This window comes from Rattus rattus, chromosome 9, assembly GCF_011064425.1.
Source record: "Rattus rattus isolate New Zealand chromosome 9, Rrattus_CSIRO_v1, whole genome shotgun sequence".
Lineage (NCBI taxonomy): Eukaryota > Metazoa > Chordata > Mammalia > Rodentia > Muridae > Rattus > Rattus rattus.
Window position 1 is genome coordinate 844,983 of NC_046162.1, and position 27,573 is coordinate 872,555.

A 27,573-nucleotide genomic window follows, 5' to 3' on the forward strand; every position below is an offset into this window, starting at 1 on the left:
GAAGTCAGAGATGTCTCAGGGTTAAGTCTAGGATACAATGTTTCCTTACATTTCCTAACGAGTGTTTCATAAAAGAACAAAACATCAACGGGCTCGTCCGGGATTTGAACCCGGGACCTCTCGCACCCTAAGCGAGAATCATACCCCTAGACCAACGAGCCACACCAACATTACCCAGAGTTTCACTTTATGGTGGCAATTGAAACAGCGGCGGACCCCGAAGCGCTCAGCGAATAAGAAAATTATGTTTCAAATAATCCTGGAAAGGCTAATTCCGGGACCGTGTACACCAAAATAATCAACGTTTCCAGTCCCCCTTCACGACCTACAAAGTGAGAAACAGCCCCAGGTCCACAATCCGGAAACCAATCGGTCTGGCTTTGGCTACGGGCAGCATGGCTGGGATCAGCGTTTGCCTACGCGGCTGCTCGCAGAATGGGAGCCGAGGTCTCTCCCGACGATCAGACGGAGTCCCTAGGAGTCAAGGGGCGGCTGCGTGGAGGGTCCTTGCGTCCTTGCCGGCGTCCTTGGCCGCGCAGCAGCACGAGAGTTCAGTAAATGTCAGCTGATTGCCAGCTGTACCAAGCCCCTCATCATTTTGTGTTCCATCTGTCTGTCCATTCCGGTCAAAATCAAGAAGGCTCCCCACCTGGGTGTAGTGGCTCACAACTTTAATCTTCGAGGGCCTTCTGGTCCACATAGAGAATTCCAGGACAGACAGGGTTGCATAGATAAATTGTATCTGAAAAAAAGAAAAGAAAAGGAGAGAGAGTCGGGGGGTGGGGGGAGGAAGGAGGAGAAGAAAAAGAAAGGAAAAGACTTTGACTTAAGGGCGACAACTCCACGAAGCGCACGCAGGATCTCAGGCCCTAGAAAAAAGTAGGTACAGATTCATCAGACCACCAATCTCCCTTCCTCTCCCTTCCCAATCCTGGGAGCAGTTGCTGTGTTCTCTCTTACTAGATGAAGGAAGTTGCCCTGAGAGACAGGGCCAGAGTGCTGAACGGGTGTCCAGCACCAGCCCATCCTCACTTAACCCCCAAATACCCAGCAAATCTGGGCTTTCAGAAAGTGTACCCCTTCCAATTTAAGTACTATCCCGTAAAGTGCACGTTTCTTCGAATCTGTTCCTTTGCCCTCTGTTGCTGAGAGAAACGGTAACTGCAACTTGTAAAAGGGTGCCTCTATACTGGGCTCGTCCGGGATTTGAACCCGGGACCTCTCGCACCCAAAGCGAGAATCATACCCCTAGACCAACGAGCCAGCACACAGCTTCTGTTCCCCCTCCCCTCTCTCCAAATGAGGTAGTCACTGTCGTTTACAATCTTTATTCTCTACTCTTAAGTTATTCAATATCACTGTGCACAGGAACCGTAAGGATTCACTGGTTCACAGCCACGATGGGATTTCCAGGGCGAGCGCTAGTCCAGCGACATAAACCAAGGAGATGATGAGCTGGCAGTTTCCATCCTCTAAATGCCTAACTAGTGTGGAATATGTATGGGCTTACCTGTCATTAAAGTAGAAGACAGTCCAGGCACGGTACTGACGCTACAGATCGCAAAGGAAAGTGCAGAGAGCATCCATTTTTCAAGATGATAAAGGCCAATCAAAACAAAATGCAAAACTGACAAACCAAAGACGTATGACTTGGCTACATAGATTTAAAGCACTTAAAATACATATGGTTTTAGCCAGGTGGGACGAGAAAGGCCTAAAATGGAAGCACTTGAGATGTGAAGCGAAGGGTATTAGGATTTCAAGGTCCATCTTTGGTTCCAGAGTGAGTTTGAAGCCAGCTGCCACTACATAAGACCCTCAAAAACATGTAGGGCTTCTTCTGCTTCTTCTTCTTCTTCTTCTTCTTCTTCTTCTTCTTCTTCTTCTTCTTCTTCTTCTTCTTCTTCTTCTTCTTCTTTTCTTCTTTTCTTCTTCTTCTTCTTCTTCTTCTTCTTCTTTTCTTCTTCTTCTTCTTCTTCTCCTCCTCCTCCTTCTCCTCCTCCTCCTTCCTCCTCCTCTTCTTCTCCTCCTTCTCCTCCTCCTCCTTCTTCTTCCTCTTCCTCTTCCTCCTCCTCCTCCTCTTCTTCTTCTTGAATCCTAGACTTTGATAACTATGGGTCATAGTTCCGATTCCCCCATTTTTAGGACAGATTCTCGTTATATTGCCTAGGCTAACCACAAAGAAGTCACCCTGCTCCAGGTGTACAGTCCCTGACTGCTCCTAAGTGGATTGGGTGTGAAATAACCAAGTTTTGGAGTGAGGGTTAAACAAAAGGGGTTTCTTGAGGCCTGGGAAGAGTCTCAAGACCCCACACTGTACATTTGTAATCCCTGCTGTGTGGAGGCCAAGGCTGGGGGTCAGTCTAGGTTGCAGGGAGACTGTCTCCAAGCAACAACGCACGGGTCACCTCACACTGCCACCATTGCTGGTCTCCGGACCCTGAGCTGAAGTTCTAGGGGAACCAAGCTGACCACGCAGGCAAGAGTTCTCGTCAAATACACACAAGGCAGTTCAGGATAGCAGAAGGGCTGGACAATTGGAAGTCCAGAGCCTGGGTTCCTGGGGGTCTGCTCCCTCTGCTGCACGACAGACTTCTGGAAGGAGCCTTCTACCCACTTCCCACCTGGCTACAGCTTAGAACAGAACTGAGACTCCCATACTATGGAAATGTGGGATTCCTCCACCCAATTCTGTTTGATCAGATCTGAATCGAATCAACATCTCTCAGAATAAGACCTCATAGGCAGTTGGGTCCAGACTAAAGAGGGCACACGGACCACCAAAGTGGGCGAGAAATAAGGGTGTTTGGGGTTCCTTGGCCCAATCTAGGATTCTTGCTAAGAGTTTAAGAGGGTCAAATGCATTTGGAGAAACTCGGTCCTCAATAGCTATTTCCTCTTAAGGGAGCAGAAAATAGGCTTCTGTCACTGAATCCCCTCAGGAATGGGGCAAGAATTCACAATGGCACTCCAGTGGGCCAGGTCCCAGGCCTCACCCGCTGTGTTGGCTGGGCCACCACGTGCCAGTTGGGTATCTTTTTTCTTTGATCGGAGGTGTCAGATAATTCAGCTGCTCCTAAGAGGCCTTTTAGTATTCCCATCGCCCTGCGCATAGAGACCATACCCTGTCGCTGAACCTTCCAGATGCAAACAAATTTTATGGCTGAGACCAGTGAAACCAGACTCCGGGAGAGTGAGATGTGAATCCTATTCATTACCCAACTGGCCAAGCTGCAGCTGCGTCCTCCAGTCTTGGGCGTCCAGTGGGGCTGTTTGGCCACGTGTTTGGGGAGCGTTAGTGGGGAGGTTTATTTAATGGCTGGTCCTTGCCTGGTCCTTGCTCTCTAGCTACACACACAGAGCCTCAACAGCAGTCTCAGCCTCAGGCAAGGACTTCCCAAAATGTAGCTTTTCTCCCGAGGTACAGGCTACTTTGTAGCAGGCTCTCTGGTAAATTGCCAGAGCAAATTGCGAGTGCAACTCATTTGGAAATGAATACAGGCCTGTTAGAAAGTATAAGAGGGGAGTAGCTGTGTGGCTCGTTGGTCTAGGGGTATGATTCTCGCTTCGGGTGCGAGAGGTCCCGGGTTCAAATCCCGGACGAGCCCTGGAGGGGGTCCAGTTTCCCAATATTTTTGCTTCCAATATTTTTTTTTTAATTCTATCAGTTAAAGGTTTCTCCTCTATGAGATAACAAAACAACTACGCCCAACGTGGGGCTCGAACCCACGACCCTGAGATTAAGAGTCTCATGCTCTACCGACTGAGCTAGCCGGGCTGCATAGCAAACTGATGGCCAATGAGTTACAGAGCCATTATTGTCCTGCTCTCTTTTTGGTGAAATCATGGTAGAGAAAATTCCCAGTGAGAAACAAAGAGAGCGCCGAATCGGCCGCGAGGGCTGGGAAAGTACATGAAAGCATGGATCCACCGAGGCGCGAGCTGGGCGGCCGCTAAGAGACCAGTGTTTGACGCACTGTGGCCAGAAATCTGGAGGTTTACTCTGAATAGGCACCCAGGGGCGTCTGCTCTGAAAGGTACAAGCTTCACTGTCAAGCGATCGCATCAGTGAAGTCCACGTCGAGGAGTGTAAGGTTAGTGAAAATAAGGGGGACAAGGCGTGTCTCCCTGCAATGGTTCTTAAAGGATGAGTCTCCTCTAGGCTTATGAGAATCCTAGGGACCAAACCCAGTAGGAGGCCACAATTTCGTCACCCACCTGCTATCTAGCGGGGGTCGGGGGGGGGTCCCTTTAAAACTTATTCTTTGACAATTTCATACATTTATATAATGTGTGTTGGTCATTTCACCGCTCCGTTTTCCACCCACTCCAGCTGGTCCCCACTTATTCCCAAAAGGCCTCCCTCCTATTTCCGTGTCTGTTGGTTTGCTCGCATGCTTCTTCGGTTTGGTTTTGGTTTGTAACCTACTGAGTTTTATTTAGTAGGACTGTTTGCATGAGCGTGAAGCATGGCCTCCCCAATCCAGCAACCATTAATTGGCCCTAGAGAGGGGTGAAGATCTCACGAGCGCCTCTGACTAGCTCCTTTTTGTTACAAATATTAATTGTGGGAAGGCAAGGGGGAAATCAAGGGTCGGTGTTTGGCAGCTTTTATAGCCCTCTGGGTCTGGTGGCAGTGTGTAGGGTCAGACCAGCCCCCGGGAGCGCCCACCAGTACCCACCAATCAGGAAGCTCCTATCACTGCTATGCAGTCGCTGCATGGTTGCAGCTTAGCCTGCACTTGCAAAGTAAGCAAGACAAGAATCCACATCAGAATACACAGCACAGGAGAAAATTTCTCCACAGGATGATCCAAGAGAGCTGGAACACCGGATCACGTGGCCAGGGAAAGGTGGTTTATACCAATCACAGCACACCTCCCATGCAAATGAAGGTTTGCCTTTACACCAATCACAACATTTTTCTCTTTAGCGCTAATCCCAGTGATCCCTTCTGCTAGATTACAAGAGATGTGCTCCTCCCTTTCTGTCTTGGATGAAAATGTTTGCAGAAACACCAAGAGTTCACCCAGGCTTGTGCAAAAAGACTGGTAGAAACAGAAACAGTCCTGGTGGAAGCCATGCCCTTGGGAACCGAAACAATCAGCCTGTAATGAGTACCGAGGAGTTTTCCTAAGGCTTCGTCTGCAAGTACAGACAAGCAGTGCTGGTGTGGGGGCAGCTTGGCTGGCAATCTGACTGACACTGTCCTTTCTCTCAAGGAAGCCAGGGCAGCAAGGAGAGTCTGAGAACTGCCAATTAAGAATTCAAATTGCCCCAGCCACCAGTGCTTTCGCTTATCCATAGAAAAATGAACATCAAAAAACGGCATTTAAAAAGTCGTTCACTAATTGTGATTTTAAAAAACAAAACAAAATAAAACAAAACAAAACAAAGCAGGGCTTTAACAGTACCAAACAGCTGCTCAGTATCCCAAAGATAATTATAGCTCATTTATCTGCCTCGATTTTACCATCAAACAAAGTGATCAGACGGGCACTTAGTACTTGGGCTTGTGAAGCCAGGGTGTCACTCAGGAGCATACAGACAGGCAGGTTCCTCTCTTGAGGACCAGACTCAGGAAGTAGCTGTTTTGAGAGCAAGTGTGACCCTGTGAGTCCCCTCTGACCAAATCTATTGTGTTCCTACCTTCTGGCAGAAAGGATCTAGCTCCCATGTTAGAAGATGATGGTGGACTGGCCCTGTGGTTTGCCAACTAAGCATGGGTGGATCTTCATGATGCTTTAAGATTTCTAGGTGTGCTGGACAAGGTGTTTCACATTCCGAACCCCAGCACTTGGGAGTCAGAAAGATAAGCACAAGTTTGAGATCAATATGGGTGACATAATCAGTTCCAGGCCATCCTAAGCTACAGTGAGACTCAAAAGAAAAGAAAGGAAGGAAGGAGAGAGAGAGAGAGAGAGAGAGAAGAGAGAGAGAGAACGAACTCATCCTCAGATGTGGAAAAACTCTGCTAATTAAGGTCGAAGTCCACCATGACTGGATAGCCTTGCTCAGTGCAATATGGGAGACTCCCTTCATTAGCAGGGCTTCACCTTCCTTGACTTCGTCTGGGGAATTCACAGTCTACACAAATGGCTCTGCCTGAGGGATGTCACGTAGCCTCAATTAAATTATGAGATCAATTTCCTTCCTCCTGATAAAACCTGTTCAGCCAGCACCTGAGAGTCCTGAAATGCTTCCCCATGCTAATGAGACATTCCAGATATCCTAAGCGCCAATGACCTTTGCCCATCCTTAATGTTCCTGCCCTCAGTTCCCTAAAACTTTATAAGCCTTGAATCACGGTGAGTAAAGATGATCTGCTTCCTGAGAGCTGGTCCCAGTCTGGTCATTCGTGTATGTATTCATCGGGCTTCCAAACCCCCAGTTCATTGGCTTTGCTCCCACTGCCCTCATGGATTGAATTGGCTGACAATCTACAAGAGCAGCAACACCCACACTCAGCTACCTAGTGAGTCCAAGGCCTAGACCAAATACAGGAGACTGTCTCAAACTAAAAATCAAACTGTTGGGGTCTAGGAGTTGCCTCATAAACCACACTCACAATCAGACAGGGTAGTTTATTGAGCATATGTCCCAGAACCAGTCAACCAGGGCTACAGTCCAGATTTGGGGACCAAACCATGACCCTGAGTTAAGATCCTACACAATTTTTAAGCCTAAAATCCACAAACATCTGTTTGTTTCACCATGTTATTTCATCAATCAGGATTTAGGGATAGAGGACTTCCTTAGGAACATATGAGCTTGTTGTACACTCGTCCTGGGATGCTCAACTGTGGCAGGGGACTTGCCTTGTTTAATATTCATGTCCTAACTTGTCTACCAGGATGGGACTTGTCTAACATTCATCTCTTAACTTGTCAACCAGGATGTCAGTTACCCACACACATGTCTCTTTCTGCCAAGTAGGAAGTCAGTTCCCAGGAAGGTCTTGGGAACTTAAACTTTACTTGACCACTATTCAAAATGGAAGTCTTATTCCAAATAGTTTCTTATATTGATACAGGTGTCTCTCTTATGTTGGGGTTCATCCCAGGGGCAATTTATAGTGGCAAATACCATAAAAGTTCATACGCAGGAGCACAAAGTGTTGTTAGACAGTTGGTATGCATCCAAGCTTATTCTGGGTAACTATAAAAAAACAGTTCTACTGACTTTTATTGTGATTGGTGTCTGAGGGCACAGAACATAACAGAATGTATAGTCAACTTAAGCATGAGAAAATTTCCTGGTGGGGGCTGGAGAGATGGCTCAGTGGTTAAGAGCACTGACTGCTCTTCCAATGGTCAATTCTCAGCAACCACATGGTGGCTCACAACCATCTGTAAAGAGATCCAATATCCTCTTCTGGTGTATCTGAAGACAGCTACAGTGTACTTACATATAATAAAGAGAAAATTTCCTGGTAATAACAGAAACAAAATAGTAACAGTTCAAAACGGAAGGCTTAAACAAGCAACTGTTACCTAGGCCCGAACACACAGCAACAAAACAACATCTGGACTAAGTTAAATAATTTTCCCCAAAAACACATGTATAGGTTGGGTATGGTGGTGTATGGCTTTACCCAGCATTCAAGAGGCAAAGGAAGATGGTTGTGAGTCAGAGAGCCAGGGCTACACAGCGAGACTTTGTTTCAAAACAAACAAATAACAAAAACCCATGTCTACCTAGGACCTCAGAGAACAGGAGTCTTTGCAGATATGATCAGTAAAGTTGAAATGGAGTCATAGTGAAGTTGAATAAGCCCTAATCTGGTGATTGAAATAGACAGGAACATAGTGGGAAGGGACTGCTGGGATGACAGAGGCATGTGTTTGTAACTAAAGAGTAATACACGGGAAAGGGAATAACACTCGAAATGTAAATAAGAAATACTCAAGTTAATAAAAAAAAAATATGGTCAAAAAAAAAAAAAGAGTAATACAGATTGCCGGCAGCTACCAGAGTCTGGGAGAGACAAGGAAGGGTCCTCCTTGGAACCTTGAGAGGAAGCAGGGCTTGCAAATACCTCAAGGAAAGACTGCTGGCTACAGAGTAGCAAGAATACCTTTCTACTCTGTTAAGCCACCCAGCTTCTAGTAATTTGTAACAGCAGCTGTAGGAAACTAATTAGTACACAGTAACATGTTTTGGAATTTTGTCGCAAAAGATGTAATGGTTTATGGTATAGAAGTATCATTAGAAAAATGAGCATTCCCTTAATCTTAGAGCACTGTTAAAATTGCTATTAGTGTTTGGGTTTTGTAGACAAATTTTTGTTTGTTTGTTTGGCTGATTGCTTGCTTGCTTGGTTTGGTTTGGTTTTTCAAGACGGGGTTTCTCTGTGTATCCTTGACTGTCCTGGAACTATATCTGTAGACCTCAGTGTTGGGTTCAGGGTGGAATCAGAGAAAACTCACTTTAGAGATAGAAACTTAAAAATGAAAGCTTTATTTTCTAAAGACCCAGGGAAGCAGCCAATTCTCTATCTAAACCTGAAGGAAGATTGTACATTTTTATAGGCTGGGTACGCAAAGCAAGTCGGGGAGGGAGCCACAGTGGTATTCAATTGTAGACGATGGTTCTTCCTGTTCTCAGTGTAAGCAGAGACAGTGAGGTGGGGCAATGTGACTCCTGAATTAGCTAGCATCTGTTAGACTCTGCCTTGCTGCTCAGGCTCTTGTGGCCCTGTCATTACAGCACCCACAGCCATCAGGAACACTCCACAGAAGCTCTGAGAAAACTAGCTGCTGACTGCAGCTGATTCGTCTGAGTGCGAAGCTGTTCCAAAGAATACGTGCCATACTTTCTGGTACCTCAAGCCTAGGTGAATTCTTCATGACCTTGCAATCATGCCCACCTGGGCCAGAGAAGCGGCATTCCTGACAGTCTGAGAGATGGCTGTGATTGGTCCAAAACACAAGCCTTGACGTTTGTGATTGGTGCTACAGAGGGAAAGCTGTGATTTGCATATCGGGCCCCCTTCTTTAGCTAAGTGGAGCTCAAACTCCTGAAAGATACTGTCCTATGCTGCTCCCCCTGGTATTCCAACATCAAGCCTAATGCAAGACATCTCTCAAGTGGGCAGCTCAACTGAGTCAAGAGAAGCCAAGATGGAACAGAGGAATAAGTAGTAACGGAGTTACAGGTGGGAGGTGGATCCTAGCAGCATGGAGGGTGGGCAGCTGCGCAGCTACTGTGCTGCTTAAGGCACGTTAAAATATAAGGGCCGTGTGCGTGTCTGTGTGTGTGTGTGTGTGTGTGTGTGTGTGTGTGTGTGTGTGTGTGCGAGTGTGTGTGTGTGTGTGTGTGTGTGTGTGTGTGTGTGTGTGTGTGTGTGTGTGTGTGTTTCATCCGGGAACATAAATTGTCTAAGGTGTGGGATGTAAAACCATGCCAGGAAGTTTGGTAAGGTAGAGCATGTCGAGACCCGGAGACTTGGTGGGCACACACCTGAGACAGGCGGCTTCCTGCTCCCTGCCAAACTCCCAACTTGGAACACGTGCCATGCTTCTCACATAAAAGAAGCATACCCTATGATCATGTTGGCCCAAAGAAGAGTTCTCCATGCTAATGAGGTACCTAAAGACCAGGAGGGCTTAGCCCATCGCTTCCCTTCCCAGACATTCCTCCCTGCAAAAAGTATTTAACTGGGGTTGGGGATTTAGCTCAGTGGTAGAGAAGTGCAAGGCCCTGGGTTTGGTCCCCAAACCCAGCACCCACAGCCATCGGGGGGGTGGGGGGGAGCATTTACCCTGAGAAGTAGGTGTGGTAGGTTCTCCATCCATTTTCCACCATGAACAACCAATAAACCGTTTAAACATATGGGCTGTCTCTTTCATCAAGTTCCGCTGTGGGGAGCCATCGAGAAGGCTTTCGACTACAGAACCACAGCTTAATTCTCCCGTAGAAGGCCTCTCTGCGCTCCCAGCCATAACCACCACCAAGCCTGCCTCTGCCAAGCTAGGGACAATCACCGCTGGGACGAACCAGAGCTCTCCTGTCCCTCAACCCCGGGGCTAGATGCTGTCCCCAGCCCTCAGGCCTCAACTCCACTGTCAGCTCTTCCACAACTCCCAGTGGTGTCTGGATGTCCAAGAGTCAGAGAACCCCATGGTCAGGGTCTGGTCACAGGCCCAGGGACCCTGAGCCCAGCTCTGGCTTTCCAACATCTCAGACTGTACTTTCCCACCCCAGGGGCAGTGTCTTGGTGATTCTGAACAGCCCAGCACATGCCCTCATGGCAGAGGGAACTCAGACCTTGACTAAGGCAGGAAGGAACCCCTATAATTAAAATATTCTTACTACATTATACATCTCAGATGATACAAAAGCTGAGACCTATAGAGCTCGCCCTCACCCACCCACAATTTTTAAGTAGAGCAAAAGGGCCCCAGTCACCTGATTCAAAACACCCAGGACAAGGACACAATTGGGTTGTCGGGCTCTTTTCCTGCTTTCTTTCCTGCCTCTGCTTCCCAAGAGCTGGAATTATAGTCATGCACTGCCACCCCCAGCTACAATTATAGGTATGACCCACCACACCCTGCCGTAGCCTTCAGCTTCCCTAACATTCCCCAGCATAGACTGGAATTCATTGGGGAAGAGAGCTGGGCATCTGCTCCAGCACCTTGAGGGGCCACCCAGGTCTCCTGGCCTGGAGGACCTGGGGCTTTGCCCACCCACCCCTGCTAATGAAGCAGGCTCCTTCCTGAAGGAGGGTCCAGAAAGGCCTCCACATTTCCCAGGCAATGCACGTTGTCTGGGGTGATCGTCATCTGACCCCAAGCACCCCAGCCCCATGTGAACTTCAGATTCACCACCAGCCAGAGCAGAACAGCAGCTACAATGTGCTATTTACTGCTCTTTGGGACTCAAGAACCAGAGGGTCAGTGTCCCTGTCTTCCAATGTCTCTGCCTGAGGCAGTGGTGGCAGCATAGAACCCCACAAGTTCCTCTCTGGTGCAAGCCTCGGTCTAAGCATGTGAAGACACTGAACACTGACTCAGGGAGGCCCAGTGGAGCCCTGGACCCAGAGTTGAACAGCTCTGGATCTTGCACTGACAGCAGCGAAGATGCCAAACCACTCTACCAGTTTCTCCACCCCAAGGCTGAGACCTCTGCACACAGGACCCTCCTGACTGGCCCTGAGCCACGAACACATTGTCCTGACTCAATAAATAAACATGGAGGTGGTTAGAAAAAAAGCTGGCGTGGCCGCTGGTCTATATGATTCCGTTCTAGGTGTGACAGAGTGACAGGATTCAAGGCTCTGTATAAGCTTCTATCTTTACTTCCACAGTGGAGAATTGATACCGCATTCCAGAATCCAGCTGAGTCTTGTGTGATACAGGCTGGTACAGGCCCCTGGGCTGCCTTCCCCTAGTGACTGAGTTTGACTTAGATGTACCTGTTGCAGAACATTGGATCGCACTGTGAAGACAGAGATGGTGAACTGGAAAAACCTGTTTCTTGTTGTGGTGTGGCTCAGCCCTAGCCCACGCCTTTAGCCCAAGAGCTTTCTGTAAACCAGAGCTAAATAAAGTCAAGAATAAGTTAAAGGCCAAGCCAGCAACCAGGGACAGGGAGTGAACATAAGAAAGCCCAGGAAAGGGCTGGAGAGATGGGCTCAGTAGCTAAGAGCACTGATTGCTCTTCCAGAGGTCCTGAGTTCGGATCCCAGCAACCACATGGTGGCTCACAACCATCTGTAATGGGATCTGATGCCCTCTTCTGGTGTGTCTGAAGACAGCTACAGTGTACTCATAATAAATAAATAAATTTAAAAAAAAAAAAAAGAAAGCCCAGAAAAGAGAACGGAGGGTCTTGAGTTAAAGGGTATTTAAGACAGCATGGAGAAGGAGCAAGGGCTTTTTCTTTCAGGGACATCGGGGAAGTAGGAAGGTCAGCTGGGTGCTTTCTCTGCCTCTCTGAGCTAGCAGGTTTTCACCCCAACATCTGGCTGCTGAGTCTTCATTGGAAAAATCAAACATATGGTGTTTTGCTTCTTGGTTTTTGTTTTGTTTTTTTTTTTCCGGAGCTGGGGACCGAACCCAGGGCCTTGCGCTTCCTAGGCAAGCGCTCTGCCACTGAGCTAAATCCCCAACCCCGGTGTTTTGCTTTTTTTTTTTTTTTTAAAGATTTATTCATTTTATTATATATAAGTACACTGTAGCTGTCTTCAGACACACCAGAAGAGGGCATCGGATCTCTTTACAGATGGTTGTGAGCCACCATGTGGTTGCTGGGAATTGAACTCATGACCTCTGGAAGAGCAGTCGGTGCTCCCAACCACTGAGCCATCTCTCCAGCCCAGTGTTTTGCTTCTTAAAAAAACAACTTGTACCATTTTCCTCTCTTCCCCCTAAACAAGGCCAGTGTCCTGAGTGTATTAACCTGAGAAACAGAGGGACACATTTGGTTTGCCCTTCCACGATGTCAGAATTTATTGAGTAACGATAAATTCACAATCTACAGCGGTTTTCTTGCCCACAATTTTCCAAGTAGTCCTGATTTGCCTAGATACCTGGTTATTGACAACCACCTGTTGTGGTAAATATTTAATCATGTCGGGGGTTTCTACCCCACCTTTGATCGTTCAGTCCCCAGATAAAAGACACAAAACGTTTATATTTATAATAAGCCTTGAAAGCACTAGAGCTGGGCAGATATCAACTCTCTGTGCTAATATGTCTCCTTCCCTGCCAATAACCCCGAGATACGACTTGCCATGTTCTGCCTGGGCCACTCTTACTCCGACTGGCCAGCCCTCATGGCCAGTTCTCACGGTCCCTTATCTCATGGCGTCTTCTCTCTCCATCTTCTCCTCTCTTTTCCTGGTCTCTGCCTCAGACCCCAAGCCCGGGAACCAAAACCCTGCCTACCTCTCCTCTGCCCAGCTATAGGCTGTAGGTATCTTTATTCAACCAATAGGTTTACATTAAACAGCAAGGTTGCTTACGTTAAACAGCAGGGTTGCATAGCATCACTTGGTGTGCGTGAAGATTTCCTCATCGCTGGGGGCAGCCAGACCTTGGAGGCCAGTAGTTAGCACCCAGCTGACCTTCCTTCTCCACCTGTGTCTCAGAAGGACCACAGCAACAGACCGGTCACTGGCTCTTTTTATTCCAATCTTACTAATTAATATCGACTCTGAGATCGCACGCTACTTTCTCAGTGCACGTACAGAGGCTTCGGAGTTCGGAAAGGCCGTCATAAAGTCAGAGAGAGAGAGCTGATGGCCTTGACCATGATCCAGATAGATCAACCAACAGGAGCCTGTAGTAGACCAGACACGTACATTCTAATGAACCCCAGGCCCGTGTTGTTCAGACGGACATCCGTGGCCTGTCCCGATGACCAGCCATTTGAGGGTACTTTGACGCAAGCAGCAGAAACTTCACTGAAGCCTTGGTCTGGGGACAGAGCTCCTTTGCTGTGCCAATTTCCCCGGATAAAATTCCTAACAGATGGCGGAGTGGGGTGCCTAGGAGTGTCTAGACACTGAAGTGTCTGCCACATTTCAGTCTTAGGGTGTTCCTTCTTTGTAGTCTAAAAGATGGGCTCCACCTGGAAAGGATGATATGACTGAATACATCTACAGTGTCATCATCCGTTGGCAGAAATATGCTGTCGGCCTCCTTGTGCTGACAGGCGGCCATTGCTTTCTTGTATAAACAAGATAAAGAGTCATTATTTTTTATTAACAGACTTAATTCATTTATTTTTCTTGTATAAAAACCCTTATGTGGTAGCCACAGCTGGAGCCTGGGTCCTCTGAACAGAGACCCTGGTGTGGGTTTTCATAAGATGGTCAGTGAATTCCTGTTAGGGAGACTTGGTGAACACGGTCTCTTTCCAGAGGTCAGGGGTCAGGTAGCTGCAGGTCTTGGAGATGGCATCAAAGGTGGCCTTGGCTGTGAAACAGTAGAAAGGGTTGGTTTCGTCTTTAAGATTAAAACAGCCAAAGAGAGGCCACAATAAATGAGCTACCTACCAAAGTTGCCCAGGGTGGCAGTGCAGCCCCTGGCTGAAGTGTAGCAGTCATCTATACCGGCCATCATCAGTAGCTTCTTGGGCACAGGAGCAGAGATAATGCCAGTGCCTCTGGGGGCAGGGATGAGACGCACCAGCACAGAGCCACAGCGGCCTGTCACCTTGCATGGCACAGTGTGGGGTTTGCCAATCTTGTTCCCCCAGTAGCCTCTCCGCACGGGGACGATCGAAAGCTTGGCCAGGATAATGGCCCCTCGGATGGCAGTGGCTACCTCCTTGGAGCACTTAACACCAAGACCAACGTGGCCATTGTAGTCTCCAATAGCCTTGAACATGGTTCTCTGGCCAGCTCAAGTCTGCATTTGCATCAACATGATCTTTAGAGCCTCATCCTTTAGAGATGCACCATGGAAAAAGTCAATAATCTCAGACTCCTTAATGGGCAGGGAGAACAGGTAGATCTCCTCCAAGGACTTGATCTTCATGTCCTTAACCAGGCGGCCCAGCTTGGTGACGGGGATCCACTGAAGGAAGAGATCAGTCAAAGGGCTGCATCTCCCAGCAGAGAGTGAGCAACCCACCCCTCCAGCGGCCCACACCTACCTCCTTGTCTTCAGTTTTACCTCCACGAGCCCCGCGGCCGGCGACCATGGCCACCGCTTCTACGGCCACTGCCGAATCCTTCGTGGAAGCTGCCATGGCCTCCTAATCCTGGGCCCGTGGGTCCTCCGGGCCCTCCCGCTGCACTGGCGTCATCAGCCATTTGGTGTTTTTCGAAGAAGAAAAAGAGGGAGGAGGAGGAGGAGGAGGAGGAGGAGAGGAGGAGGAGGAGGAGGAGGAGGAGGAGGAGGAGGAGGAGGAGGAGGAGGAGGAGGGGAGGGGAGAAGGAGGGGGAGAAGGAGAGGGGGAGGGGGAGGAGGAGGAGAGGGGAAGGGGAGGAGAGGAAGAAGAGGAAGAGGAGGAGGAGGGAGAAGGAAGGAGAGGAGGGGAAAGGGGAGGAGGAGAAGAAGAAGAGGAGGAGGAGGAGAAGGAGGGGGGAGGGGGAGGGGGAGAGGAAGGGGGAAGAAGAGGAAGAAGAGGAGCAGGAGGAGGAGGTAAAGGAGGAGGAGGAGGAGGAGGAGGAGGAGGAAGAAGAAGAAGAAGAAGAAGAAGAAGAAGAAGAAGGAGGAAACAAAGGAGAAGGAGAAGGAGAAGGAAGGAGAAGGGGAAGGGGAAGGGGAAGAGAAGGAGGAGAAGGAGAAGGAGAAAGAGGAGAAGGAGAAAGAAGAAGAAGAAGAAGAAGAAGAAGAAGAAGAAGAAGAAGAAGAAGAAGAAGAAGAAGAAGAAGAAGAAGAAGAAGAAGAAGAAAGATTTGTGTTCAGAATGAAGTAACCGGATCAAAGTTGTTGCTTTATAAAATGGAGTCATTCATGGCTAAATGTAGCCTGAACACAGATACGTCATACAACATATAATAACCCAGACAGCCAAATTACAGTGCCTAGGCCTTGGCATTTCATCTAGGCCTTGATATTTCACCTAGGTAAACCATAACAAAAACTCTTATTCATTTTTAATTTTTTAGTTTTTTTTCAAGACAGAGTTTCTCTGTATAACCCTGACTGTTCTGGAGCCCTCTTTGTAGACCAAGATGGCCTATGAACTCACAGAGATCCACCTGCCTCAGCCTCCCCAGTGCTGGAATTAAAGGCGTGCACCACCACCCTTGGCTTAAAACATTTAATTAGCTTGATCAGTGTGGTTATGGACACCTATCTCCTGTGGATCATTTCAGCTGAGAGCTAAAGAATCCTGAGAGCTAAAGAATCCCGAGACCTAGGCCCAGCCAAAAGCTGCAACCTCAGTGCTCCCAGTGTCTAAGGAGCACTTTAGACCTACGCAGGAGCTCTACACCCTGGTGTGAGACTCACACCCCTCCTATCGCTCCTGGCTGCCTAGAGCCTGATGCCTGTGCACAAATGCAGAGGGCTGCAAAAGCGGCCAAAGACTACGCCTGCAGTGATGCACCACCTACACGTGAGCAAAAGCTGACTAGAAATATAACAACATTTAAAATGTGTGGCTGTTCGCTCCTTTAATTTTAGTGACACAGTGAGGGGCTGCTAGCAAAGTCTACCTACAGTTACAAAGACAACTTTACAACTTGTTTTATAACTATAATACTATATAACTATAAATATAACTATATATATATATATAACTATAAAACTATAGTTTTATAACTATAATTTCAAGCAGAGACTTGCAATTCCCAAGCCTTGATCATCATTCCAAACCTCATCTATAATACCAAAAGACATCTGTCGGTTTCCAAGCACAACCTTCATTTCAAACCAGATAGGTCTCGTCTCTCGTCTCTTGTAGATATAGATATAGATAGATAGATAGATAGATAGATAGATAGATAGATAGATAGATAGATCCCAGTTAACTGTATCTTGTTCTAGTGAACTGTCTCCCTTTCATTTTCATGATTTTTCCCCTTTTCTGTCATTTGTCAGGGAGGATTCGATTCTGTCCCCTGTGAAAAGCAGAAGGAGTCAATACTCTAGGGTTGAAAGGCCCCAACTGTGGATCCTGTTCTTATTCCACCTCAGTGAAACAAACTACTGTCTTAGGGAAGCATCCAGCAAGATCTCCTGTCACTTGATTAAAGATTAAGACAGAGTTTGGACTCCCAAACCCACCCGGAGGCATTGCAGGCCCCCAGATCTGTTCCTGGAACCCAGTTACATTCTGGAGTCAGCCTGGGTGGGAATAAGAGCATAGCTGGCTATACGGAGGAGGTTAGGTCAGGCACCAGAGGGGAATTCACCTGCAGCTGGGGAAACAATGGCTTCCACTTAAACAAGAGTCTTCAAAATGGTCTGGCCTCGGAAGGCACCGAGCAAGAAGCCTGGCTATGCCTTGACGCTACCAGACCTCAGGGCGTAGGAACTGCAGATCAGTCCTTGTTTAGGGGATAGCAAGTCGAGGACAGGAAAGGAGTCCTAGCACCAGGTCCCTGAATTAAGAAGAGAAACTTGGGCAGTTTAGAAGCAAGACCCAGCGGCGCCCTGAGCTGTGCTCGGAGCTCCCAGCCTGTGTTCAATTCTCCTAAAGAAGCAGTAATCTCTAAGGGCTCAATTGAGACTCTCCCCACCCACCCCCCGCCCCCACTTCATTCTGATGCTTTGGTATTTGGGCCTGGCTAATACTGTCCCTCCCAGATTAGCCAGTTTCTAGAGTGTCTGAAATGATTGCTTCAAACATAACCCACGGTGCAGAGCCCACACCCACACTCACACCCACAACCATAACCACATCTTTTCTCCAGATCTCACCAGAGTCAGATATCCGATGACTAGGGACAGTTCACATGCACTAGGGTCCTGAAATCATTAAAACTAGCTAAACACGCCTGTTAACGCTCCTGGTCTCTTCCTTCCAGGAAAATTACCATGCGGGTAGGTTCTTGCGTACAAGGCAAATGTAGTTGTGGTCACTCGGGATGCCACAGTCACATGGGACTCCACGCTCCCTCCTCTGTGAGCAACACATTATATTTTCAGTAGCAGTCATTTCCTCTAATGGCCTTGCCATACCTGAATAATCAAATAGTAAAATCTAGTAAAATTCTAGTGTGCAAAAACAGAACCCATACCCTGGTGACCAGCTTTATTATGGTGGGATGTTCAGTGAACGCAGCCTCTGCTGCCGCTCTCTTCTTCCGGTGGTGTGGAAGGCGCAGGACACTACATCCAGGAATCTGCGGAGACGGAGCTACGTGATACACTGAGAAAAAAAAATTATTTAAAAAGATGGGCTCGTCCGGGATTTGAACCCGGGACCTCTCGCACCCAAAGCGAGAATCATACCCCTAGACCAACGAGCCACCGTGCCGAGGCTGCTTACCGCTGATCTTTGGATATCTCTAGATGAATGACACGTTCCCTTAGTCCTGCCCCTGCTGAGGACGACTCCACGAGTTCATTTTCCTGTGAGTTTCAGGAACCCAAGGGAGGAGGCTCGTCTCCGTGGAGACCCGCCTGAAGGGAAAGTTCCGAAACGCTCAAGACAGGGCAGACCGATCCCCTACGGCCCAGCATTCGATATGAATGACCAAGGACCATCGTCCTTCGGGAAAGGGAAACCTGCGAGCTTGTATGAACAACGCAGTCTCATGGTGGACTCCGGCTCAGAAATTTTGCCCACTAGAACCCAAGTCTAGGACGTCAAGAATGAGAGCCTTCCGATCCGCCAGTCCCGCAACCTCAGTCTTCCGGGGAGAGCCACAGAACCCGCAGATCCTGTACCGTGGCCAAACCCACTCGGGCCTGGACTCTGCCAGCTCAGCCCGCGCAGCTCAGAGACCCAGACGCAGAAGCCACAACTCCGGGTTGGTTCTCCGAAGCCCGCGGCTTAGCGTTCGGCCAGAGATCCAGTGTCCTGCGGCGACTTTGAAAACGTATGTTCGCTCATGATTAGATTCTAGAACCGATCAGGCCCTAAACGGGGGTCTCACTGACATCCTCACAGACCACCACCTTGTCCCCAACCCTGTGGCTCCTGGGAAGGAAGGGACCACACAAGTCCCGGCCGGGAAGTTGATAGAAAGCTGCAGGAGCAAACCAATCATTGCTCTAGGACTAGAAGCTCGCCCTAGAAGAACAAATCGACTGCGTTCTAGAACCCGGAAGTATATAGAACTCCAAGAGGCCTGTGGGGAACGACCTATTTATCGCCGCCCGGCTAGCTCAGTCGGTAGAGCATGAGACTCTTAATCTCAGGGTCGTGGGTTCGAGCCCCACGTTGGGCGGATACTTTTGTGTAAAAGAACTTAACAGAAGTCTGAAAACTGGAGAGGATTAGTTGTGTTGTACTTGACTAACAAGCATTTCGTACACGGGGCAATAGAGTCAGAATCCTGTGGGAAGACTTCCTTTTCTCTTAAGACTATCTCTATAAATTTAATTTTTATACATTTAAACGAACACTTCATAAATATACCAAATTTAAATAATTCCAGGTATGGTCGGAAGAACCTTCCAGACCCTGTCTAAAGGACTGAATCTCTAGAAAATCAGGGTCAAACTCCAAAGACCTCCACACAACCGTCATGTAGCCACAGGGCTGCTCGTGCTAAGACAAACAAACCAGACAAACGAAGAAAATATAATTTCATCCTACAAGTTGCAGAATCAGCCTCGGGGAGGCCTTCCTGTGAAAGACAGCATTAATTAGGAAGGGTCCCTGACACATAATGCATCAGAAACTTCCAAATTTACGATATATCGAAGCTTGTATTTTGGGAATTTTTTTTACCCGAAGATGAAGCCATGCATTCTATGTATTTTAAATTCATATAGTATTTTTATCAGTATTAATACAGTATTATTATCTATTTCAAATATGTATCCAAGCTTAAAAAAAAAAAAATAGTATTCAGTGCCTTTGAGTCGGCCACTGAGCTATGCTCTCGAGCTCCAAAGTACAATTTAAAAATTAACCAATTGCCTTGGACGTTAGTCTCTAAATAATTGGGTTTATAAAAAATTAGGACTTAAGCGCAAGGCCCTGGGTTCGGTCCCCAGCTCCGAAAAAAAGAACCAAAAAAAAAAAAAAAAATTAGGACTTTTTGAGAATACATATAACTTAACCCGGAATCAATGTGTACAACTGTGATCCTGGTGTTCAGGAAGAAGATGCCGAAGGATTTTGCGTTCGAGCCCAGTCTGGCCTACCTAACGAGACCCCGATATTTTTTTTAAAGGAACTTCAATAAAATTGCACATCTACAACCTGAACAATTACTATGTATCAACTAATAATTGGTGGTTCATAAAAAAAAATAGTTCGAATAAAATTCATATGGTATTTTTTACAGCGAAAACGTGTTTATTTGAAAATAAAACATTGCCTTGAAATGGTATGTTGAAATTTATTTGAAAACAAATTGAGAGCAAAATATGTTTCATTTCATATAAAAACCTTCTCCATTGTTTGAAAACCGCTTTACTTCGATTTTCACTTTCCAGATACCTAAAGGCCTAAAACACAACCACTTACCCCGGGTGGGACTCGAACCCACAATCCCTGGCTTAGGAGGCCAATGCCTTATCCATTAGGCCACCGGGGCTGACAGGGAGGCCGGCCCACGGATCTTCCACCAGTTTGTTTCTTTGGGTCGCTTCTGCGCTCGTCGTTTCTGTGTTCATCAGCTGCGTGTACCATTTTCAGCCAAGACCCCCAAAGATCTAAAAGAGGACGCACTTGCGAGGAGGCAACCGTAACACGTGAATCACTGTTTTTATTGTGCACATCGGTCTACAGAACAGGTATACGTCCTTCCAAGATACCAATACCGAATGAGCCCTTTGAACCCGACGGCCGGTATGGAAAACGTGTTTGTGATGCAGGATGCAGGATGAACAGAAGCCGATGCGATAATGTGTGTGCGGTCAGTGCCGGTTCCCTGTCCAGAGAAACTGTGCTAACCAGGTGTTACTTGGTAGGGACAGGTCTTCATACTTTTTCTTTACAAAGTATACAACTGGCCTATATATTTTACTTGATACCTACCCCTCTCAAAACCAAAAACAACAACCGAACAGTTAGCCCAGTTGAAAGAACCTGAGATAGATCTTTGGCTTGAGGCTTGTGGGTTCCAGCCCAGCCTCATGTCCTTTTGACCTTTCGATGACTCTCCCTTATCCCTTATCTCTTGTGTGTGTGTGTGTGTGTGTGTGTGTGTGTGTGTGTGTGTGTGTGTGTTCGCGCGCGCCCGCGCGTGTAACTGATCTAATATATTTGCAAGCCTTATTAAGCCTCTGTAACATTAAAAAGAAAAAATTACTCTCACGACGCTGTGTCACGTGAGCTGCCCCCCCCCCCCGCCCTTGCCTTCTGTGGTCCTAGGATTTGTAAGGATGAAAGACATTTCACTTAGACCGGATCCTTAAATAGAGATTTTTCTCCCCCAGGTGAAGTATCAACCCAAGGGCTGGAGAGATGGCTCACTGGATAAGAACACCGACTGCTCTTCCGGAGGTATTGAGTTCAATTCCCTCCAACCACATCGTGGCTCACAACTGTCTGTAAGGGGATCTGATGCCCTCTTCTGGTGTGTCTGAGGACAGTTGCAGTGTACTCGTATACATAAAATAAGTAAATGACTCCTTTAAAAAATGTTAACTTAATCTCGGACATATTCTTGCTATTTAGAATTTTGTATTTAAACTGGACCTGTGCGGAGACACCTACGGATCTCACGTAGCCCAGAGTGGCTTTTCATTCCCCTGCCTCCGCCTCCTAAATACTGGTATTACAGGTGTGCCTGGTCACACTCTGGTTGTAAGAAATCTAATTTTCTTTCCCTTTCACGGATTTTAGAGTTGTGGACATACACACCAAACTTAGTGATTTAATTATTTCAAATGTTCAGTTCAGTGACATTAATTACATTCACTGTATCATACAAGTATCAACCGGATGGATAGCCTACTGAGTTGTTTTTGGTGGTGGTGGTGGTGGTGGTGGTGGTGGTGGTGGTGGTGGTGGGGGTGGTGGTGGTGGTGGTGGTGGTGGTGGTGGTGGTGGTGTTTAATGAAGTGTCCTTGGCGTCCCCTTGGGGGGACGTGACACCCACCATGCAAGCACCCAATCTGACATCTATTCGGTTCCTTTCCTCGGCACTAATTCCAGCTGCTCCTGGTCTATCCTCGGCTACCTTGACCTACTTAACACAATCATGCTGACCTTCCTTCGGTGTCATCCAGGGTACCAGACGGCATGGGGAGTCCTGAGAGCCGTGGGGTGAAGAGTTTGGAAAGCAAACTTGAGAATGGGAAGTTTTAAAATAGGATTTTAGAAAACAAATACAAGCAGCGACCACGAAGGGACTCGAACCCCCAATCTTCTGATCCGGAATCAGACGCCTTATCCATTAGGCCACGCGGCCCTACGCCGACTCCCCTCTTAGCTCTCTCCATAAGGCTTACTCAAGCGCCCACTGCGCATGCTTAAACTGAAGAAAATTCCTGCCCTTTGAGTTCATCTATTTAGCGACAGGTACATAGGAGCCTCCGCAAGTTTAAATCGCTACGAGCCCTCCTGGGCAGTCAGCCAGTCCTTCCAAATCCTAGAGGCTTGCCTTTCGGATCTCCTCCATTTGCTGGCTCTCAACTCAGGATCCGGAACAACACGTGCACTTGCCCTATCACATCACTGATGTATGCACGATGGTCTCTTCCATCCAGATCTGTGCTGGCTCGCCTTGTCCTCAACTCTGTGGCCCCAGTGCCATGTGGAAATTGAGAGGGCCCGCATCAGGGACTCGGCGAGGCGAGAGTTATGGTTCCTGAGCTAATCCTTCCCAGGACCTCTATCTCCCTAGGCCTCCCCGGGCATATCCAAGTCAGCTTTGTTAGGTTCCGTAGTCCCAGACAGGAGGCACAGACCCCGATCCAACCTCTGGTTCCCGGGAGCACAGTCGCTGCCCTATCTGCCACGTACTTTCCCGTTATCTCCCGTATTTCAGAAAGAGCATGCATTTCCCGGAGCACGCCGATCGTGAATACATATTTATTGGCGCTATCTGAGCTCCCATGCCCATTGCTGCACCGATGACAGGATGTGAAGAGGGGATGCAGGGGAAGTGGCGAGGTTGTTAGTCCTATAAACAGAGCCGGCGCCTGAGCGAGCTGCGGATCTCCAGGCAGGCTTTGCGCAGTTCATCACTGTCTGGCCCTAGGACGTCCAGCTCACACACCCGTCTGTTAACCTGAGGAGCGACACTCAGCTAGGCTCAGTTCATTACACCCACTGCAGTCTTTGTCTGCTGGCGGGTTCTTTGCCTGAGAGGTCGATGTATGTATCCCAGGCTGGTCTCAAACCTGCCGCTACCTCCCAGATTCAGGCGTGCCCCACAATGACCATCTCTTGTGTCTGTTATTCTGTAAACCTAAAATTTCAAGTGCTTACCTAATCATCTTTGAATCTCATACTAACCCAAGGGTTTAACCTGAGTTCCTTGCTCTCAGCCAAAAAATACTCCACCCAAAGGGAAAGGCTCCCCACCCCATATATATAATCATATAATCGGCCAGACCAGCCTTGCCCACCCCGATCTCAACAAAATAAGAGGACCTCCGACTCCTTCTGCTTCCCAGTACATCCCCCACCTCGCAACCTCTCCCCACCCCGCCCTCATGGCTTCTGGTGTCCTCCTCTCCTGAACTTTAGTGTATGTTATAACTGCTTCTGAGTTTGTCACCAATGTGCCCCATGTTTGAGCAACTCAAGATGTGAGGGCAAGAGAGCCCTCCTAGTAATAAAGGCATGGGGGGGGGGGGGGGAGGAGAGAGAGAGAGAGAGAGAGAGAGAGAGAGAGAGAGAGAGAGAGAGAGAATAGAATATGAATATGAATGAGAGCCGTCCCCCTTCCTCACACCTCAGTCATCAGCTCAAGGAGATCTCTTCCAGGGTTGGCTCTGATGACCTCCACCAGTGTCTGGACAAAGTCCGAGCCCTTTTCGTCCCGATAGGCCACACAGCCTAGGTGAGGGGATGGGCTCAGAGTCAGCCTTGGGCTGCTGTGCTCTGCAGCCCAACCCCCAGTGGCGTATTGTGGGTGGAAAGAGTGAAGAGGGGAAGCAGAGAACATTCTGGGTATCTGGCTTCAGACCAGCACGAGGTCAGAGACTTCCTGCCTCGGGAAGAAGTTGCTGATATTTGTAGAGAGAATGTTTGGGTAGAATCAATATACAACAAACATTTACTGTGGGCTTGCAAAGTACCAAGCTGTGGACAGGCGTCTGAGGCAAGCAGGACTGTCCTGTCCTAGAATTCACGCGAGGGAGCATTTGGCAGGATCTTACCACTGTAACTATGGCTATAAAGACTAACCTGTGGGAGGGAAGTGACTTAGCTGGACTCCTGCTGACAGCAAAGCCACTCCAGGTCTTAGGAAACTAGGCCCACAATAACTGTGGGCTTCTTACCCTCAGCAGCGGCATAGACGGTAAGGATGTCTGCTTGGCCTGAGCCCCCTGGAGTGGAGAGAAGGCTGCCTGCAAAGAGAGTCAACTCCTGTTACCAGCATCCGGGACTCCACCTGCCAGTGTGGGCTCTGGGTCAAGGGCAGCACCGACAGTGGAATGAGTGTAGGGCTGGAAAACCACAAGTCTTATGGCATTTAGGCTGTATGAACTCCAAGAAGCTCGTTCCCCTTGCTAATTCCAAACCGTCGGATTCAGTTAGGAGCAGAAGGCTCAGAGTCCCCACAGCTTAGAGAGACATTTCCTCCCTGAATCTTGGCAAAGCAGGAACAGAGATGGTGGCAAAATGAAAGCTGACAGGCCTAGAAGTGTGCTGTGAGCTGTTCCCACCACCAGTGTGCTGAACCCGGGCTTCAGGAGAAAAGCAGACCCACCTGGGGCATCAGCATGGATCTGAAGAATGTCTGCCTGGGTGGGGATGGCTGGGGGTGCTCTCAACCATGGCAGAGCTCTTGGCCCCACACCAGGGTCCCTGTACCCTGGAGGAGGATGGAGCAGATACTTTCACGACTTCATATAAATAGTGAGACAGGCTTGCAGGGCTGGCAACATTCATACAGGCTCAAGTTTGTGGGCTTAACTCCAGGGGAGGCTGGACAGGGGCAGGAAAAGGCCAGCATGCAGGCTTCCGGGAGGAGCTGGGTGGGAACTGTGGGAGGGTAAGGGCTGGCAGAGGAGTGCCAGGGTAGAAGGTTGGCTGGAGGCAGGGCCCCTTACCACCACGGCAGGCCTGGAACAGGAAGATCTTGGGGTGGCCATGCAGTGCCTGGCAGCAGCTCAATTCCTGCACCAGCACTTCTGGCTGTACTTCTTCACCATCGGCCCCCAGCAGCTGCCCCTGTGGCCCCCCATGGGCCATCAGGGCCACCAGGGCACAGCTCACAGGGCCCTTGTGGGTATCCAGCTTTTTCCGAAACTGTGCCAGTTCCTCCCTGAAGGCCTGGAGTAGTGAAGTCTAGGTCTGAACCAGCACCTGGCTGCCCTTCCTGGGGCTGGGGGCACTTCTTCACTCTCTGCCTTGGAGGTCAGGCTTCCCAAGGCGAGAAAGTGACTGTCTCATGCATACAGCAGGGAGTCAGAGGCTAGATTTACAGGTGTGCTTCCTGCCTGTGATGTGGGGGGAACCCAGGAAGGAGAATTCCAGGGTCCTAGGGCAGGGGTACCCTTCCTTCCAAGCACTACCAGCTTTGGGCTTCCCCCAACCTGAGCTGAAGGGTTTGTCCTCAGGGAGACCTTGAAGCCCAAAGCCTGGCAAAGATCCCTCAATGCTGCCACATCGTGCCGAGCTCCTAGCCGATCTTGAATCACAGCCAGTAGGAGGGCAGCCCTGGTCCCAGACAGGTCATATTGTGTGCTGGGTCCAGGGTCTGACTGTACAAAGGGTTAGGGACACTCAGTAGGGGACTCCCAGGTCCTCCACACCCCATCTGTACCTCCCTCAGCCTCCACCCAACCTGCATCTGCAGACACAGGACTGGACTCCCTCTCTGCCCCTCACCTCTGGCCTCCAGGGCCCATCTCCCAAACACAGAGTCCCCCGAAAGGAGGTCCTAAAGATGGGGCAGTAGGTGTTCTCAGCAGACTCTTCAGCCACTCTGCAAAAGAGCTAGGAGGGCAGGGCCCAAGAGCCCCTCAGAAAACTGCCCTGCTGGGGATCAGGGATAGGATTACAACCCAAGCAGAGGGGTCAGGATCTTGGCTCCAGGGGAGACTCAGAGAAAGTAGAGGTCAGAGTGGAGTTAGGCAAGACCTGGGCTCACTCTGACTCATCCTCAAGTTCATTACCTCACTCTAGGGATTAATACAGAGACAGGACCATCTATCTATCTATCTATCTATCTATCTATCTATCTATCTATCTACCTACCTACCTACCTACCTATCTATCTACCTACCTATCTATCCCTATCCTTAGAGGATAGGTCTGTAGAGGAGGGCTCCCAAGGTGCCATTACCTGGGGAGGAACTAGGCTGAGAGAGCCTTAGAGCAGAACTGGGGCCCACAGTCCCCACTTCTAGGTCACTCAGACACCACCAAACTACCTGACAAGATGTTCAGACCTCAGGACCAAACCCGAGCCTATCTCAGCCACCAGGGCCTTTCAATAGAACAGAGCAGTAGTCATTGCCTGTATCAGTGTTGACCGGTGAGGCTGGATGTTTTTCAGTGTAGATACCAGGAGCCAAGCCAGCAGGGAGATCATGTGACATTGAGGGAATACTCTGGGCAAAGCTGTGGGGTGGAAAGGACGTTTGGATTCTGGGTGATCCCGTGTAGTTACGAAGGCATGTCCTGCAGCCCATGTTTGCAGAACAGGTGCAACTGAGCCTGAATTAGTTTGATCGTAACTGACTGTAGGAGGCCAGGGAGACATAGGCCCAGCCTTCCCTTCCTCTGGTTCCCCCACCTCTGTCAGGAGCTGCAGCAGTGACCAGTGAGGATGTTGACTGCAGATTTTCCCCAGATGCAGAAGGAAAGCTTCGGGCTCCCAGGCAGCTGGAGGAGAAGCACCCCACCCCATAGCTGTGTAGGTAGGACAGCAGCTCCCAGCTTTCCTGTTCATCTCCCCAAAACTGGGATCACTGTCCATCCACTCACCCTTGAGGCCACTAGAGAGTAACAGGAAGATTTTGGGGCAACCCTGCAGGGACACACAGTGACTCAGCTCCTTGACCAGCAGCTGTGGCTGCCTTAGCTGCCCACTGGGGGCCATTAAGACCACCAAGGCACATCCCACAGGAACCCCCTGAACGTCCAGCTGCTCCCGGAACAAACCCAGTTCCTCAAGGAAGCTCTAGGAGAAAGAGGCAAAGTCTGGTGAGGCCCCAGCTAAATGTGAGTGTTTAGCTGAGGGCTGAAGGTTACAGGATAAAGCTCACCTGGACTAGGACCTCCCTCTTCTTATAGTTCTCAAAGCCCAGAGCCTGGAGCACACCATCCATGGCAGCAACCGCTCTGGCAGACACCCCAGGGCTGCAGAGTATCAAGGCTGCTCTTGAACCCTGCACATTGTATTTTCCCTGGGGAAGGAAAACCAGAGCTAGGCTGGGCTAGGGCCCAGCTGGGTGCTGGGAACAGGCTGTACCAGGCAGAGCATCTCACTACCTTTCTCCCCAGGCTGTCCCAAGCATCCACCAGCTGTGCAGCGGCTTGTAGGGTCCCAGACACCAAGAAGGCCATGAGAACCAGGAGGGGCTTCCTCCAGGCCCAGAGCTTACTTCCTGGCTCTGCTTCCCAGTACTTTGGGGCCTGATCCTTGCCCTCTTCTACGCTCGCTGCTGCCTATCAATTGCCTGTAATCCCAAACGGACTCTGCCCTTCCTTAGAACCCTGGCTCTGCTCCTTTTTCTGGCTCTGGCTGACAACTTCACGGCTGGCATTCGTATGTCCCCACCTGAGCCCAAATTCTATTCTTAGCCCTTGGCTCATGCTCCTATCTGATCTTGTTACACCTGAATGTCTCCCTCGGGAGGGAGCTGCTAGCACCAGAAAGGGCCTCACACTTTCCCCAGCACCGTTTCACCCTATTCT

The 27,573-nt window shown here is 49.0% G+C and overlaps 1 protein-coding gene, 8 non-coding genes and 1 pseudogene across 9 annotated transcripts; 2 read left to right on the top strand and 8 right to left on the bottom strand.

Moving 5' to 3' along the window:
- Positions 1–89: 89 nt before the first annotated feature.
- Trnap-agg lies at positions 90–161 on the bottom strand. Its single transcript has one exon. It is a non-coding gene; the product is annotated as a tRNA-Pro (tRNA).
- Positions 162–1,191: 1,030 nt separating this feature from the next.
- Trnap-ugg lies at positions 1,192–1,263 on the bottom strand. The gene has a single exon. It is a non-coding gene; the product is annotated as a tRNA-Pro (tRNA).
- A 2,273-nt stretch (positions 1,264–3,536) lies between these two features.
- On the top strand, positions 3,537–3,608 carry Trnap-cgg. Its single transcript has one exon. It is a non-coding gene; the product is annotated as a tRNA-Pro (tRNA).
- Positions 3,609–3,705: 97 nt separating this feature from the next.
- Trnak-cuu lies at positions 3,706–3,778 on the bottom strand. The gene has a single exon. It is a non-coding gene; the product is annotated as a tRNA-Lys (tRNA).
- A 9,933-nt stretch (positions 3,779–13,711) lies between these two features.
- Positions 13,712–14,767, bottom strand: LOC116909786 (annotated as a pseudogene).
- A 3,039-nt stretch (positions 14,768–17,806) lies between these two features.
- On the bottom strand, positions 17,807–17,878 carry Trnap-ugg. Its single transcript has one exon. It is a non-coding gene; the product is annotated as a tRNA-Pro (tRNA).
- Positions 17,879–18,729: 851 nt separating this feature from the next.
- On the top strand, positions 18,730–18,802 carry Trnak-cuu. Its single transcript has one exon. It is a non-coding gene; the product is annotated as a tRNA-Lys (tRNA).
- Positions 18,803–20,049: 1,247 nt separating this feature from the next.
- Positions 20,050–20,122, bottom strand: Trnar-ccu. The gene has a single exon. It is a non-coding gene; the product is annotated as a tRNA-Arg (tRNA).
- Positions 20,123–21,870: 1,748 nt separating this feature from the next.
- Trnar-ccg lies at positions 21,871–21,943 on the bottom strand. Its single transcript has one exon. It is a non-coding gene; the product is annotated as a tRNA-Arg (tRNA).
- A 714-nt stretch (positions 21,944–22,657) lies between these two features.
- On the bottom strand, positions 22,658–26,984 carry LOC116909104 (caspase-14-like). Its single transcript, XM_032912579.1, has 9 exons — positions 26,922–26,984; positions 26,450–26,836; positions 25,540–25,647; positions 25,245–25,412; positions 24,759–24,981; positions 24,416–24,520; positions 23,985–24,053; positions 23,435–23,538; positions 22,658–22,765 (listed from the first exon to the last, which is right to left on the bottom strand). Exons 1-9 carry the CDS (start codon positions 26,982–26,984, stop codon positions 22,658–22,660), a joined length of 1,335 nt encoding a protein of 444 aa, XP_032768470.1.
- Between the last annotated feature and the right edge of the window lie 589 nt (positions 26,985–27,573).

Bases quoted from the DNA above. Each gene is read 5' to 3' on its own strand.
- LOC116909104 (XM_032912579.1), bottom strand. From the start codon at position 26,984: ATGGATGGTGTGCTCCAGGCTCTGGGCTTTGAGAACTATAAGAAGAGG. The intron at 25,413-25,539 runs GTGAGGGGCAGA...CCCTTTGTACAG, and splicing joins ATGGGCCCTGGAGGCCAGAG to TCAGACCCTGGACCCAGCAC. The intron at 22,766-23,434 runs GTGTGAGGAAGG...GTCGCTCCTCAG, and splicing joins TCCTTGAGCTGATGACTGAG to GTTAACAGACGGGTGTGTGA.